This window comes from Mercenaria mercenaria, chromosome 13 (assembly GCF_021730395.1).
Source record: "Mercenaria mercenaria strain notata chromosome 13, MADL_Memer_1, whole genome shotgun sequence".
NCBI lineage: Eukaryota > Metazoa > Mollusca > Bivalvia > Venerida > Veneridae > Mercenaria > Mercenaria mercenaria.
The window spans coordinates 58,967,464-58,985,743 of record NC_069373.1 but is presented as its reverse complement, the minus strand read 5'-3'; the positions used below and the strand labels follow the sequence as shown (position 1 = coordinate 58,985,743).

Below are 18,280 nucleotides of genomic sequence, written 5' to 3'. Positions count from 1 at the left end.
TTAGAAAAGACAGGGAAAAAATGAAATTCTGGGTCGATGTTTAAAATGTTCAGTGACTATGGCAGTCTTCAAGCAGTATTTGTAAGTATTTGATAATTTCCAAACACATTTTGGTGTAAATGTGTATAAACGTAATTTAAATGTTCTTGAATCAAATTATGTTAACTGTGGAATTTCGGTATTTGTTAATTTAAGTTTGTTATTTCTAAAACAAATTAAATTAAATATAAAAGAGTGGATTGGACAGCTGTAGGGGAGGAGGAGCCAAAAAATATGGTGGTATTGGTCAGTGAAAAGTATGGTTTAGTCAGTGAAAAGTCTGGGAATTTAATTTTCTTAACTAAGTAGCAACACTGTTTTTAGCTCGACTATTGAAAGAATATGTAGAGCTATTGGACTCACACATGCATCCGTGTCTATGTCGGCCGTAGTCTATGTCTGCATTGGCGTCCGCATTTGTTTATTAGTTTTTCTATGTAAGCTGGTATTTCAGTAGCCACTTGTGGGAATGGATTGAAACTTCATACACTTATTCATGGTAATAAACTGACTTACAGTGCACAGGTTCCATAACTCTATTTTGCTTTTTAGCCCACCATCATGATGATGGTGGGCTATTAAAATCACTCTGCGTCCGTGGTCCGTCCGTCCGTCATTCCGTCCGTCCGTCCGTCATTCCGTCCGTTAACAATTTCTCGTTATCGCATCTCCTCAGAAACTACTGGGGGGATTTTGACCAAACTTTGTCAGAATGATGTATTGGTACCCTAGTTGTGTCCCCCTGAAAATCAGACTGGTTCAACAATTTATGAGTGAGTTATGGCCCTTTGTTTATTTCTATAATTTATATAGATTTATATAGGGAAAAACTTTGAAAACCTTCTTGTCCAAAACCACAGAGCCTAGGGCTTTGATATTTGGTATGAAGCATCATCTAGTGGTCCTCTACCAAGATGATTCAAATTATTTCTCTGGGGTCAAATATGGCCCCGCCCTGGTGGTCACATGGTTTATATAGACTTATATAGGGAAAAACTTTGAATAACCTCTTGTCCAAAACCACAGGGCCTAGGGCTTTGATATTTTGTATGTGACATCATCTAGTGGTCTTCAACTTAGATTGTTCAAATTATACCCCTAGGGTCAAATATGGCCCCGCCCTGGGGGTCATATGGTTTACATAGACTTATATAGGGAAAAACTTTGAAAATCTTCTTGTCCAAACCACAAAGCCTAGGGCTTTGATATTTGTAATGTAGCATCATTTAGTGGTTCTCTACCAAGTTTGTTCAAATTATCCTCCTAGGGTTAAATATGGCCCTGCCCCGGGGGTCACATGGTTCATATAGACTTATATAGGGAAAAGCTTTTAAAATGTTCTTGTCAGTAACTACAACATTCAAACTTGGACCACATGTATATTTTTGAGTGGCAAGATGAACCTTGACATGAGTTGACCTTGATTTTGACCTAGTGACCTACTTTCACATTTCTGTAGCTACAGCCTTCAAATTTGGACCACATGCATAATTTTGTGCACTGGAAAAAACTTTGACCTTTATTTTGACCTAGTGACCTACTTTCACATTTTTGAAGGTACAGGCATCAAATTTGGACCATATGCATAGTTTCCTGTTTCAAAATGAAATTTGACATTGATTTTGACCTAGTGACCTACTTTCACATTTCTCAAGCTACAGCCTTCAAATTTGGACTCCATGCATAGTTTTGTGTACCGAAAAAAACTTTGACCTTGACATTGACCTAGTGACCTACTTTCACATTTTTGAAGGTACAGGCTTCAAATTTGGACCACATGCATAGTTTTGTATTCTGAAATAAAATTTGACCTTGATTTTGACCTAGTGACCTACTTTTACATTTCTCAAGCTACAGCCTTCAAATTTGGACCACTTGCATAGTTTTGTGTACTGAAATGACCTTTGACCTTTACATTGACCTAGTGACCTACTTTCACATTTTTAAGGTACAGGCTTCAAATTTGGACCACATGCATAGTTTTGTATTCCGAAATAAAATTTGACCTTGATTTTGACCTAGTGACCTACTTTTACATTTCTCAAGCTACAGCCTTCAGATTTGGACCACATGCATAGTTTTGTGTACCGAAACAAACTTTGACCTTTACATTGACCTAGTGACCTACTTTCACATTTTTGAAGGTACAGGCTTCAAATTTGGACCACATGCATAGTTTTGTATTCCGAAGTAAAATTTGACCTTGATTTTGACCTAGTGACCTACTTTTACATTTCTCAAGCTACAGCCTTCAAATTCGGACCACTTGCATAGATTTGTGTTGTGTACGGAAATGAAATTTGACCTTGAGCTAGTCAGTAAGTCTTGAAATTTGGAACACTCAAAAATGGCACATTGGTGGGCGCCAAGATCACTCTGTGATCTCTTGTTACAAAATTATGCCCCATTTTTACTTTTTTCCAGTTTGTATGTAAAGCTGGTACCTGCTAATGGCAATGGATTAAAATTTCACACACTTGTCCACTGTGATGAACTGGCATTCTACAGATTCCATAACTCTGTATAGCATTTTTCCAAAATTGTGCCCCTTTTTCAACTTTTACATTAATTCATTTTACAAAGCTGTTTAATAGTCAAGCATTGCTGTCCTGTGACAGCTCTTGTTCACGAATATGGTTGGAACAGAATTTTTGGGGTGCAGAGACTTCTGCATTATTTGAAAATGAAGAAAAATGAGTAGTTTATATTTTGTTGACCATCTATCTATCTATTAATATGTTATTTTTCTAACAGCATGAATCTACAGTGCGAACTAAACATGGAACGATGCATTGAAAAACTTGTTGCGATGCACCATACTATGAAATCATCCATCAAAACATGACACCATGCAGCTCAATGTGAAGCCGTTTAACACAACATGAGTATGTGCAGTGTAAAATGAAATGATTTATTACAACTTGATGACGTCTAATGCATATTGAAACCGTTTTGTGTAATTAAAAGCGTGTATAAAAACTTGATGCCATGCAGTCCAATTTGTGAAGACTTTCAATACAGTATGTTTCATTATGCATTAGACGGCGTCAAGTTGTAATAAATCATTTTATTTTACACTGCGCGTACTCATGTTGTGTTAAACGGCTTCACATTGAGCTGCATGGTATCATGTTTTGTTGGATGATTTCATATTACGATCGTAAGAGGCGACTAATAGGGTCTTAATACTTGGTTTTGCTGTATCTCAGTGATTCCAGCAGGTATGCAAATTTTGATTCCATACCTCATGTTTTTATTTCGATGTAAATGAGATATCAAACCAAAATTTGTAGTCCTGTTTGGCGCCATATAACCTATACTGTGTTGGTGCACCGTAAAACCCAAATAATAAATTAATATTACGATGCATCGCAACAATTTATTCAATGCATCGTTCCATGTTTAAATGGATGGAATGAAGTTTTGCATTGAATGGTTTCAAAATACAATGCGTACCGTTGAATGCAAATTTATCGGACAGGATGGAGTTTTAGACTAGATGGCGTTGGAATGCTATGCACTGACTGACTTTTTTATGAGCGGATTGTATATTTACTCATTTTGGCGGTTACCGCCGCCCATAGTTTTCCACATAAATTGTTTCTGCACTTTTGAATGAATTGCAATGAAACTGTCTTCATACAGGTGTGTACTAGATGTATTTGAGGTACCTCTTAAGTCAGTTTGGACAGTCCGCCAGCTTAATTGTTTTGCTGAGATATGTATAAATACATCACTTCATAACTCTGGTTTAAAATTGAACTACATGTTCGAAACTTCCAAAAATATTAGGGGTGTACTGATATGCTATTCTCAAGATAAATATGTATCAGGATACAGATGCAACAATATGGTACATATAGCCATACAAATTCAGTAGCTAAAAGTCAGCATTTATGTGACAGAATAAAGGGGGAAAAAATGTTCCTACACTTGGAAAGACTGGAAGTACAAAAATGTACTTGAAATTTTGGTTTGAAGTTAAAGAAATGTTTATAAATGAAAAATTTGTTTAGTTACTATCTTTAACACTGATTGTATGAATGTTTATTTGATAATTTCAATTTAAGCTCATCCGATTTTATGAAAAAATATGATGAGTTATTGTCATCACTTGATTGGCGTCGGCGTCGGCTTTTGCATCAGCGTTGCCTTGTTAAGTTTTATGTTTAGGTCAGCTTTTCTCTTAAACTATCAAAGCTATTGCTTTAAAACTTGCAACACTTGTTCACCATCATTAGCTGACTCTGTACAGCAAGAAACATAACTCCATCCTGCTTTTTGCAAGAATTATGGCCCCTTTTGGACTTATCAGATTTCTTGGTTAAGTTCTATGTTTAGGTCAGCTTTTCTCCTTTACAGTAAAAGTTATTGCTTAAAACTTGAAGCAGTTATTTGCCATTAAAAGCTGACACTGCACAGCTAGTACCGTAACTTTGCATTGCTTTTTGCAAGCTTTATGGCCCCTTTTGGACATAGAAAATCATGGGTAGGTCAATATTTCTATTATACAGAGACAAAAAAATCAGATGAGCCTCTGCACACGCAAGGAGGTGCTCTTGTTTACTGTATTATGAAACAGACCTATAATATGATATGTGTATCGCCAGACTAATGAATTGGGATACTGTAAATTTCAATATATTGTTACAAATATAGCTTAAAAAATATCAGATACAATCTGTATTATTTGATTATTGATCAACATTAAACTCAGGAATTATATCCTCAGCCAGTGACAGACAGTGTTTCTGACAGAGTAGCCAATGGCATTATTATAGAATTAATTTGTCATTCATTGCTCTCATTTGTCTGTAATGAGCCTCCTACCATAATCACATCATTGATTCCTGTATGTGACAGGTGTCAAAACCGTGTTTAGTATTTTCATGTTGTTGTTTATATATACTTAACCCTTATCATGCTGGATACGATTGAGTCTGCCTTTGCAACCATTGTAGATCATGATCTGCTTGCACATCTCTGCAGTCTGATCATGGTCTGCACTGTTCGCCATTCAGTCAGTATCTTTTTGGTAAGCACACCTTTTAACAGTTAATGTGGGTGGTACTGAGACTACTGTCCAAATTGAAAGGTGGATAAGTTCGTCATAGAAATTAAGCAGGGTAAGGGTTGAACTGTGGGTTGACCTCTATTGCTTAGTGATTAAGGTTACTGAATCATCTCTCATTGATTCGGGTTCAAGACCCCACAAGGTATGTAGAATTCTTTATCGAGCTGGCTTAGGGAATGTTGTTGGTTCACCCTGGGTGCTGTCCATGCCTAAAGTAATGAATAGGGACATCTTGAAACTTTATGCTGCTAAATTTCTAAAATGGACTGGTCTATCATTATACCCCCACCAAACATGTTTGGAGGGGGGTATATAGGAGTCAGTTTTGTCGCGTCCCGTCCCGTCCCGAAATCTATTATCTCAGTTATTAATCCCCGGCCGTGGCGGAGGGATTATAGGAATGGTCTGCTTCCGTCCGTCCTTCCATCCGTAACAAAATTGTGTCCGGTCCATATCTCCTAAACCCCTTGAAGGATTTTCATGAAACTTGGGTCAAATGATCACCTCATCAAGACGATGTGCAGAACCCATGAGTCAGCCTTGTAGGTTCAAGGTCAAGGTCACAACTCGAGGTCAAAGGTTTGAGCCTGCCATTTTGTGTCCGCTCTATATCTCCTAAACCCCTTAAAGGAATTTATAAAACTTGGGTCAAATGATCACCTCATCAAGACGATGTGCAGAACCCATGAGTCAGCCATGCTGGCTCAAGGTCAAGGTCACAACTCAAGGTCAAAGGTTTGAGCCTTCCATTTTGTGTCCGCTCTATATCTCTTAAACCCCTTGAAGGAATTTTATAAAACTTGGGTCAAATGATCACCTCATCAAGACAATGTGCAGAACCCATGAGTCAGTCATGCCGGCTCAAGGTCAAGGGTCAAAGGTCTGTATCTCCTAAACCCCTTGAAGGATTTTCATCAGACTTGGGTCAAACGATCACCTCATCAAGGCGATTTGCAGAACTTATGAGTCAGCCATGTCGACTCGAGGTCAAGGTCACAACTGAAGGTCAAAGGTTTGGGCCTTCCATTTCATGTCCGCTATATTTCTCCTAAACCCCTTGAAGGAATTTTATAAAACTTGGGTCAAATGATTACCTCATCAGAGTGATGTGCAGAAATTATGAGTCAACCATGCCAGCTCAAGGTCGAGGTCACAACTAAGGGTCGAAGGTTTGAGCCTTCCATTTGGTGTCCACTCTGTATCTCCTTAACCCCTTGAAGGATTTTCATCAAACTTGGGTCAAATGATCACCTCATCAAGAACTCATGAGTCAGCCATGTCAACTCAAGGTCAAGGTCACAACTGAAGGTCAAAGGTTTGAGCTCTGTATCTCCTAAACCCCTTGAAGGATTTTCATGAAACTTTGGTCAAATGATCACCTCATCAAGACGTTGTGCAGAATTCATGAGTCAGCCATGTCAGTTCAAGGTCAAGTCACAGCTAAAATCAAAGGTTTACCCTTTCACTATCCATAGCAGTCGCGGGGGATTTAGCTGTCTTTCAGACTGCCTTGTTACTAAATGGATTTGATTCAAACTTAAAATAGATGTTCCACCTTATCACTCACATCATGTGACACAAGGTGCTTAACTCTGACACCAAGTTTTCATGAATTATGTCCCCTTTTACTTAAAATTTAAGGTTAATTTTGTTGTATTTTCACTATATCTCAGTTATTACTAAATGGATTTGATTCAAACTTAAAATAGTTGTTCCACCTCATCACCCACATCATGTGACATAAGGTGCTTAACTCTGACATCAATTTTTTATGAATTATGTCCCCTTTTTACTTTAAATTTAAGGTTGATTTTGACGTATTTTCACTATATCTCAGTTATTACAAAATGGATTTGATTCAAACTTAAAATAGATGTTCCACCTCATCACCCACATCAAGTGACACAAGGTGCATAACTCTGACACCATTTTTTCATGAATTATGCCCCTTTTTACTTAGAATTTAAGGTTAATTTTTGATGTATATTCACTGTATCTCAGTTACTACTAAATGGATTTGATTTAAACTTAAAATAGATGTTCCACCTCATCACCAACATCATGTGACACAAGGTGCATAACTGTGACACCAATTTTTCTTGAATTATGTCCCCTTTTACTTAGAATTTAAGGTTAATTTTGATGTATTTTCACTATATCTCATTCTGATTGGCTTAGAGCCAAAGGGAAGTAACCTTTTTTTTAACTTTTGTACTGAGTTTCTTCCCCTTAAATTCCAGGAATTAGTCTATTTTTAGAAATCCTATTTTTAGATTTTCAATATTTTTGGTATTTTTCTAACTTTTTTATTATAAGTCCTATGTAAAAAGTGAATACATTTTTCTGTGGTAACATGGGTCGGTAAGACACCTTTTTTTGTGTTCACTTTTAGTGTATCTCTAATATTAGAGAATTTTTGTATTTACTTCATCCCTCATCCAGGGCACATAATTATACTAGTATTACTTATATGTGGAAGCCTAGGATGAAGTACTCCAAAGACGAGTAAACTTCTTTTTAAGTATTTTTAAGATTACTTATGGTTGCCATTCTTCTGTGACAAGACGGTATGGTGGGGGTATGAGTCACTCCTGTGACAGTTCTAGTTCAATTTTGGCAGTACCATTTATTATTCGAAGGAGGGTTCACTGAAAATTTACTGACTGAAAAGCGAACAGTGCAAACCATGATCATCCGCGCAGACTGATTTTGGTCTCCACTGGTCGCAAAGGCAGAATCACTTGCTGCCAGGAGGCTAAAAGTTAAAAGGTGAAAGTCAATATGACTGTGACCTAAATTGTCCTGGTTTGATATAAAAATATCCACATAATATATGTACGCTTGCTGAAGTGGCATTATGCGCATCTTACTGCACATAGTGTGTTTTTTTGTTTCCCCCAAAAATGACGTTTTCAAGGGCAGATAACTCTTTTTCGAATCCGGTGACTTATGATTTTTATTGCATTTTTTTGTTTCTTAGATGATTGTCCTTCAATATCCAAAGTTTAAAGAAATTCTGTTATTGGGAAAATTTTCGCCCATCTCATATACAGGGAATTCTAGCGTACGCCTTTAAAAGAAAAAGAATTTGACAAAGTTATGAAACTTCATGTTATACAGCATGTGAAGTTGTGCACCAGGGGTTTTGTTTTGAATTTCGCTATTTATAGTAAGAAATTCACAGAACTTGTATTATGGCCCTTTATTTTGTCAAAAATATGTATAAAGGCCCTAAAAGGTTGACACTGCAATCTTGACACTGCAATCTTTCCATTTTGAAATCACCAAAATATCTAATGGTCATTTATTGTCTTCCAGAGTCTAGACAGTGTCATCATAGACCAGTATAAGCACCTGTGTCCAATGGAAACATCTCTTGTTTACAATTTTTTATAACTTTGTTAATGAATTTTATTGACAGGCACATGTAAATTGTTTAATTTTGTATTATCAATTTGTGATCATTTAATACGAAGAAACTAGAAACTTGTGTCTAAAAGACTTACTTAAATACATGACAATTATTTTCTTTCAGCTTGTTCAACAGCAGTGGAATGATTCTATGGGAAAGGAAGATCAGTAAAATATAGCTTACTATGGTTTGTGTAACACCTTGGGAGAAGATGTGCTAAAGCCAATCAGAATGTGACAGCCAATTCAGACAAAGTTCAGTGCTGTATCAGAGAGCAGTAAAAATGGAAAACTTACGTATTGGTTATCCTGCCAGTTTTGAAATGTTGCGCTGGAGCAGTATGTACAGATTAGCTTGGAAGACGAGTAGAATTTGTGCAGGTAGTTTAATTTTGTTTTGAAAATAAACAGTTGAAATATCTGAATGTCGGATCCTGGTGCACCTTTTGTGTACAGTTTTGGGAAAATGGATTCGGCGGATGATGCATATTACAGTGATATGACGTCAGATATTTCCAGCGTAACCTCGGGACCATCCCATTCCTGCAGGCAGCGGCAGTCATATCAGAAACATAACCGTGTAAGCAAGCACCAGGAGCAGCGCATGGTTGAACACGGAGTTGGGGTCATGGAGTCTCATTATGATAAGGAGAACAGTAGTCCTGATAGCGACGACCCGCAGAGTGGGAATATATTTTCGTTTATGCGTTCTGGCAGCGGAAAGGTTGTGCTCAACAAAGGGACATCACTCCCAACAGAGTTAGAGGAACTTGATGGGGAGAGTTGTGATTGCCACTGTATAGCCTGTTGCAGTTGCCATAGTAACAGGGTGAAACAAGGTTGTTACGGACACAATTGTGTGTGCAAGAAAATGTCAGATGGTGCAGAATGTCAGAATAGCGTAAATAAAGACTTACCCAGCCCTACTGCCATAGACTCTTGGGGTCACTTTAGTAAGCACAAAAGAAATCATTATAAATACCGTAGAAGCGATTACTCAAGTGACAGTGAGGACGAGGCATCATCTACCTTGGGAAAGAAAAGTGCAAGTAACATGACATTATTAGCTAAACAGAAATCCCATCTGCCAAGTATCACTTTGACTAGACAAAATTCCACATCATCCTCGCAAAGTTATGATAAATCAAATTGTGGGTCAGTAGATGTTTTCCAATTAAAAGAAGGTGTAAAACCACAGGATTTCAAGGAGAGAGTAAAGGTATGTTTTATGTAACATTCAGATTTTAAGGCTTTACTATATTTCGTGGGCTGAGCGCCAAACTATTATATCTTGTTCTTTATTTATATAAAGTTACAATAGTCTTGGGCTCAGTCCTTTCATTCCTTGATTTTAAATATTGGCACTTTCATTGGGTTCCGGAGCATGCAGATTCAGTCATTCAAGCCACAATGTAGCCTGGAAGCTTAGCGGAATAGGGCATGCAGATTTGTGAATTCACAGGGTAATAAGTTTGCAGCCCAGGTGGGACTTAAGTTCTTCATGATGATTTTTGATATTAACATAATTATGTATGTAATCAATCATCCTCCACCTCTGATTCATGTAGGGAAGTTGGCAGTTCCTGGTTACTGCATTACAGGTGCAGAATCCAGAAACGCTGAAAGCGTTTTGACGAGTCCTTGCTGTTCAGCGATTCTCTAAATGGACCAAATAACACAGTGAAGGGATGTAGTTCCATTAGATTTCTCAAACTTCAAACAGTTCACTGCATGAATGAAGTTAAGTTGTGTCAATTCCCTTTGCTATGACCAATATACGATGTAATCTGTCATATTTATGACTTGTAATTGTGCAATACTCGAATGTAACTCATTAAGCATAAATGTGCATTTTACGAATTGCGCAGGCTTACAAAGCTTGCGTAACATCCAGCGAAAGACAAAAAATGGTTCCACAGGGCTCCAGATAAGATGCGCATTAGCGTAAATTACGTATAGAAATAATGCAAATACGCATGTCTAATAATTTCTAAGCGTATAAAAACGTATATGAAATTACAGAAATGCACACAATGCTTTTTTAAAAACAAAATCTGAATTGTCTGGATGCGTTAGGTAACATAGCCGATCAGCCTTAATTTTCCCACATTGAACGTATACACGCATCGTATGACTTCTATAAACTTTGCGTGGGTTGAATTTTTCAGTCAGTAAACGGATAAATTATCGGAAGAAGAAGCTCTTACTGGTTTGTTTAGTTACTACAGATATTAAAAATGATTTTAATTCTTATTTTTCGAGAAATAAACAAATTGGCGAAACATTAAATTGTATTTTCTTGTAGTTTTTGAAATCGAAAGTAGATCGTCTATGTTTGGCTGCTTCCACGAAACGAAATAACTTTTTATGAAAAGATTTAAATAAGAGGTAATTTAACCGTAAACTTCAGTGTCAGATACTGCCAATTGCTGCTAAATGTCTTCGTATCATCACAATTTGTAAAATATATTGTTGAAACTGGAGAAAAGTGTAATCGTATCCGGATATAATATTTTGGGTAAATATCGAGATGTGTTATGAAATTTTAAGAAAAAAACTAAAAACAAACTGAAACTGGTAGACTATACTGTCAGTACATCAATCATTAGCCGACTCAGGCCCTTCAGGCCTTTGATTTACTACCTGCCATCACATAACTGAATACCATTAAAAAATAGTGCAAACCTTCAATGATTTGGGAAGGTGATTAAGATCCTCCTAGGGTTTGAAGCCATGACCTTTGTGATAAGGTGATTACACTATTTCCTATACTGTGGTCTCTTTAAAAGTTCATAATAATTGATTTAACATTTATAGTGAAGGAAGCTGTCCAGAAAACCAGCTGTTAATGTCATATACAGAGATACAAACAATACCAGGAAGAGCCTAGATCTATGTATCGCAGGGTTGTGAGTTTGATCCCCTGGCAAGGCTTATGTTGAACACACACAGTTCTCTTGGACAATTTGATTTAAGACATTATGTTTGAAATCATTCATCCTCTACCGCTGATTAAAGTGTGGAAGTTGGTAGTTGCTTACTCAGAACAAATTTGTTCTGGTACAAAATCCAGGAACACTGGTTAGGTTAACTGCCTGCCATGATATAACTGGAATACAGTTGAAAAATGGCACTAAATGAAAAACAAACAAATGAGACTTCACATTATTGGAACCCAAGCTTACCTGGTTTAGCTGCTGGTCATCTTCAAATCTCTTACAAGTCTATTCAGCAAAGTTACAGAGAAGTTGAAATAAGTCTAGCAAAAAAACCCAAAAGACAAGCACATGACCCCATCTTTTTTACCTGCCAAATTTTGTAAGTTTCAAAACATCAGGATTTAATCAAATTCTGCATTGTGGAAAAAAAAATTGGATCTGAAAGTGCAGAGTTCATTCACAGAATGGTGACAGTGAGAATTACATGATATTGATACATTCCTAGGCGGCTGTTACACTAACTTTACTCATACATCGCTGATTTTATGTAACATAATAAAACATGCAAGCCCATTTAATGTTTGAAATACATAGCCGTAATGGAAACTAATTGGCAAGGGGCTGCTGTTTGTCTGATGTGTGTTATCTGTGAATGGCTGTATTAGAATATTGAATAGATGTGCAAATGACTTTATCCAGTTCTGTTCTCCGATGTACTTACTGGTGTTTTAGAATATTTCCGTCTTTCTGTTATGTAAAGCAAATTACTGAGTGTAGTTGTACAATAATTGCAGACAAGGGGGAATATATGAATTGTCTGGGTCTATTTATTTACATTAATAGATTGTCATTTTACCAAGAAAAAACAAAAATTGATCAGCTTGACTGGAACTATATCAACAAATGAAAGTACACTGTACAGTGTATGTCAAACATTTACTAAATGAAAGGTGAACTATTCTGATCACTTGCAATCCAGTGTCTGTCTATCATCTGTCAACCATCCTTAAAAAAAAATTTCAAGCCAGATCCCCTTTAAAAGTTGATGAAACTTAGACAAAATGTTTCTAAATTGTTCAGATGTAACAGAAATAATCCTTCGATCAATCCAGATTCATGAAAAAAACATTTCCACTAGTGGTCATGGTTACTTCTCGTTTGTATATATCTTCTGTCAGAAATGGTTGGCCAGATTTCAAAATAATTTCACAGAAATGTTCTTGTGGTGACGTACACTCGAAATTGTTCATGCCCTTATGGTTGTTAGTGAGCAGAGCTAGTTACCATATATGTATTAAAACCTGTTAGAGCTGTGAAACTTGGATGAATCATCTTTAGAGACCTCTGTTGAGAAAAGGTGGTTGATGACCTGTCTTGAGATATTTTTATCAAACATTTACAATTTTGACCCATTTTAGCAAATTCAACATTAGTCTCAGTTTATGACACATGTGAGTGACAGAGGTAGCCTAGAGTCAGAAACTTTATTTGCAGTTACCTTGAAACCTGATAAATGTTTTTTTCACATGTTTCTTCCAGTATAATTATGGATTTTCAGTTAGAGAAAAATATGTCACATTTGCCATTACTACTTATGTAAGTCAAAACTGTTTTTACTGGCTTAAGTGATAATAGAACAGACATTGTTAGATAAAGAAAATTTAAAATAAAAGGAAATGTAATATCAGAATGATTTTATTTTCAGACAATGGTACAGTGGTTCTCAGATTTTAGTGATGAACAAAAGAATCTTGTTCTTAAAGAACTCCTTGTAAGTGTTTTTGTTCTGCTTTTCATCTATATCTAAGCAAAATTAAATATGTCTCCCACCACACAGTGTTGATTTACACCTGTCTGTGTGTCTGTCTGTCACAAAACTTGTCCGCACTCAGTCGAACATTTCTTATCCAATCTTCACCAAACTTGAACAAAACTTGTTTGCCAATAAGTCCTCAGCCAAGTTCGATAACTACCCATATTGGCCGAGGCACTTTGGAATTTTGGCCCTTGAAACTTGTTTTTGGTAATCAAAGCACTCAAAATCTGATAAGGCAGTTGAGGTCTTGGTGCATGGTTGAGTCATATACTTCTATTCAGATGATTAGGCAGTTGTGGGAGGCATGCGCTTTTCTCAAAAGCAGCTCTTGTTTATCAAGATTAAAATAGGGGACCTCCATGGCGGAGTGGTTTAGGTTGTTGACTTCATATCACTTGCTGCTCACCAATGTGGGTTCAAGCCTCACTTGGGGATTTGAATTCTTTATGTGAGGAAGCCATCCAGCTGGCTTACCGAAGGTCGGTGGTTCTGCCCAGGTGCCTGCTCATGATGAAACAATGCACGGAGGGGCACCTGGGGTCTTCCTCCACCATTAAAGCTGGAGAGTCGCCATAATGTTACCACCTGTAATTGTGTCAGTGCAATGTTAATTCATTTTTTCATGCTCTTGCTACAGATTGGTTGTGAATTGCCTCAGTTACATCTGCTGTCTGTCAAGATGGAGGCAAACCTGCACCATGGTTGTCCACCTAATTGTCAGGACCTGATCACATGGCTGCCGACTAATCAGGCGACCAGGATTCTCTCCTACATGGATCCAGGTAATGTTTAACTGATATCCTCTGGACATCGTGAGAGTAAACATTAAAACAAAAGGGAATATTAAATATAAATTAATTTTCATAATTTTTATAAAGACAACCTTGGAAAAGAAATATTTCTTTCTAATCAAAATTTCAAAGAAAGGTTAATATCAGAGCTCCAGATAAGCTTTTGGTGCAGTTGGGTATTTACTCATTCGTCCGTCCGTACGAGCTTAACCAAATGGGACTGTTTCATCTGGCATCAATACCTCTTACTAAAATGACTTGATACTTATGCAGATGTAACCTGTGACCATTCCTCAGCTTCAGACATTACCTGACCTTAGTTTGACCTTGACCTTGACCTCATTTTGGACTTAGGTTGCTTTATATGGGCCATCTCTTGGTTAACCAAATGGGACCGTTTTGTCTAGCATCAATACCCCTTACAAGAATGAATTGATACTAATAAAGATGTAAACAGTGACCATTCCTCATCTTCAAACATCACCTGACCTCAGTTTAACCTTGACCTCGTTTTGGACGTAGGTGCAAAATCTGTCGAGAAGGATGCCACTGGGGGCATCAAGTGTTTATTGAACCGTTTTTTCTTGTGGCTAAACTGTACTGGATGAAACATACTTACTGTTACAGTATATATTATTAACCAGGTTTGACTATTTTTTTACATGCCTGTAAGCAAGGTAAACATCTGTATTTAAATTTATAGTTCTAATTATATATAAATGTGTAACTTATATAAGGATATTTTTTAATCCCCTACTGGTTAAAAACCAGTTTCGGGGACTATAGGAATGCACTTTTCCGTCATTCCGTCCGTCCGTCTGTCTGTCCGTCCGTCCGTCCCCAATTTCGTGTCCTGTCCATAACTCTGTCATCCATGAAGGGATTTTAATATTACTTGGCACAAATGTTCCCCACGATGAGACGACGTGTCATGCGCAAAACCCGGACCCCTAGCTCAAAGGTCAAGGTCACAATTGGAGGTCAAAGGTCAACAGGGCTTTTTTCCTGTCCGGTCCACAACTCTCCCATCCTTGAAGGGATTTTAGTATTACTTGACACAAATGTTCCCCATGATGAGATGATGTGTCATGCGCAAATCCCGGATCCCTAGCTCAAAGGTCAAGGTCACAATTGGAGGTCAAAGGTCAACAGGGCTTTTTTCCTGTCCGGTCCATAACTCTCCCATCCATGAAGAGATTTTAATATTACTTGGCACAAATGTTCCCCATGAGGAGACGACATGTCATGCGCAAAACCTGGACCCCTAGCTTAAAGGTCAAGGTCACAATTGGAGGTCAAAAGTCAACAAGGCTTTTTTCCTGTCCGGTCCATAACTCTCCCATCTATGAAGGGATTTTAATATTACTTGGCACAAATGTACCTCATAATAAGACGATGTGTCATGCACAACTTTCAAACCCCTAGCTCAAAGGTCAAGGTCACACTTAGCAGTCAAATGTTAACATAGCATGAACAGGGTCTGTTTCGTGTCCGGTCCATAACTCTGACATTCATTAAGGAATTTTAATATCACTTAGCAGAAGTGTTCCCCATGATGAGACGACGTGTCATGCACAAATCCCAGACCCCTAGCTCAAAGGTCAAGGTCACAATTGGGGGTCAAAGGTCAACAGAGTTTTTTTCCTGTCCCATCCATAACTCTGCCATCCATGAAGGGATTTTAATATTACTTGGCACAAATGTTCCCCATGATGAGACAACATGTCATGCGCAAAGCCCAGACCCTTAGCTCAAAGGTCAAGGTCACAATTGGAGGTCAAAGGTCAATAAGGTTTTTTCCCTGTCCGATCCAGAACTCTGTCATCCATCAAGGGATTACAATATTACTGGGCATAAATGTTTCCTATGATGAGACGACGTGTCATGCGCAACACCCAGTACCCTAGCTTAAAGGTCAAGGTCACACTTTGAGATCAAAGGTCAAGAGGATTTTTTTCCTATCCGGTCTATAACTTTGTCATGCAAAGCAGGATTTAGATATCAGTTGGCACAAATATTCCCCTGGATGAGACAACATGTCATGCGCAAGAACCAGGTCCCTAGGTCTAAGGTCAAGGTCATATTTAGAGGTCAAAGGTCAAATTCAAGAATGACTTTGTACGGAACATTTCTTCTTCATGCATGGAGGGATTTTGATGTAACTTGGACCAAATGTTCACCACCATGAGGCACCCTTGTTTTTAGAATTACGTCCCTTTGTTGTTACTATAAATAGATTTTATTGTAACTTTTTTATTACTGGCGGTAGAGAAAAATCGAGACCACTTTTCTGTGGTACAGCATGCATGTTACATCCAATTTTTAGGTGTATTTTGACCTATCTCTACCTGGTAAAGAGTTTCTTGTGGACTTATATTATATAGATTTTTTTTTTTTTTTTTTTTTTTTTTAAAGATTAATTTCCCTTTGTTGTTACTATAAATAACTTACATGATAACATTTTTATAATCAGCCAAAAAAATTCAATATGAAAACAACTGTAGGTTTTTATATATATAAATTTTAATCCAAGTGTTTTGTTGTAACATATTGTATATATAGTACAATATTGTTTATACATCATTGACAGATATCAGTTCATTATGTTGTACTGCAGTAGAGAAAATAAGGTGCCTTCCAGTAGGGGACTTTGTATTGCATGGCAATACTTCATTCACTTGTTTTCTCTAATGTTTGTTTTTTTTTTTTTTTTGTTTTTTTTCTGGGAAACTTTCGTTCCATCGTAGTATTTGCACTTTAAATGCAGTCAGAGATCAACTCATCCACAATATACCGAACGATGTATTCACTGCAATATGCTTCCGAAAGATTTCAGCCAGTATCGGTGGCACTATATTATCACAAACAAAACTGTCTTTGCTGAACAACAAAATACCCTATTTTGTTTGTTTGCTGCAACAATGTTTTTCTGCGACCTCTTTTAGTTTTAGAAGTGGTCATTTTATTGGCATATTTTTCTGTTTACAAAGTGTTCAAATAACACCGATCAGACTGAATGGTCTTGTGCTTTTTTCCAATAAATAGCTACCTGTAATGCTGTAACATATAACCAGTTTGTTGTCTAGCATTAAAGTCTCGTACCCATTCTGTTAACAGAAAATGCGAAACGCAAGCGATTTTTAATGAATTTAGTATTAGGAATTTTAATAGCGTTTCAGTTCGCAGACTGTATGCATTCAGTTGGGTTTTCTGCAACTTTAATTATGTAAATACGCAAATACTCAGCTTATCTTGAGCTCTGAATATGAAATAAAGCATTGTTATTTGCAATATCAGCATGACAAGTCGTATGTAATGCTAATTTAATGCATTATTTTGACAAAAATGAGTAATGCTAATGCTAATTTAATGCCAATTTTTTCTAAGTAATGCTAATTTAATGCATTACTTTTGCAAGTAATTATTAACAAGCCTGATAAGTACCCTGGTAGATACAGAATTTTGTTATAGCAATACCATGGAAACAAGTTGAAGAAATTGATAGTCCAAAGAAAGTGTAGATACTGTGTAATCTGATAAATATTTCCTGATATAACGTACCTGTTCTGTGCATGTTTGTTCTCAGTACAGTTTTTTGCCGAGCCGGCTTGCAGTAGTAAAGACATAGTTGTCCAAATGGATGTTCGGTGTATGTGCGTGCCTGCTTGCATCAGTGTGTGCTTCTGTGAGTCCGTCCGGATTTGTTTGTCCGGACCATAACTTTGACATGCATGAAGCAATTTTGTTTATATTTGGCATGAATGTTAACCTCAGTGAGACGGAGTGTCTTGCGCAAACCCCAGGTTCCTATCTCAAAGGTCAAGGTCACAGTTGGGAGTAAAAGGTCATGTCAGATCTTGTCCGGCCCATAACTTTGACATATATTGAGGAATCTTGCTTATATTTGGCATGAATGTTTAACACATTGAGTTGGACTCTATCTCAAAGGTCAAGGTCACAGTTAGGGGTCAAAGGGCAGGCTCAACATGTTGCCTGTTGGCATCTAGTCTTAATATTTTCAGTACAAAATAAAATTCAAAACTTTATAACTTAAAGATTTCAAGCAGGAATCTTTATTGACATCAGTTGATGTATCAATTAAAAAAAAAATCAGTTAACAGCAGCTCTAGTGAAAATGGATTATGGTATCAAAACACTAAAGTTAGGCAAAAGAGTTACATTTTGTACCTTAAGATTCAGCTCAAAAGTA

At 37.1% G+C, this 18,280-nt stretch overlaps 1 protein-coding gene across 2 annotated transcripts in view; it reads left to right on the top strand.

Annotated features, from left to right (window-relative positions):
- Positions 1 to 18,280, top strand: part of LOC123528643 (uncharacterized) — a 54,778-nt gene that overhangs the window by 19,395 nt on the left and 17,103 nt on the right. For both annotated transcript variants that reach the window (XM_045308520.2, XM_045308519.2), the window contains exons 2-4: positions 8,649 to 9,743; positions 13,169 to 13,234; positions 13,917 to 14,061. In XM_045308520.2, coding sequence (XP_045164455.1) covers positions 8,949 to 9,743; positions 13,169 to 13,234; positions 13,917 to 14,061 — 1,006 coding nt within the window. In that variant the 5' untranslated portion in view covers positions 8,649 to 8,948. The remainder of the gene's footprint in view (positions 1 to 8,648; positions 9,744 to 13,168; positions 13,235 to 13,916; positions 14,062 to 18,280) is intronic.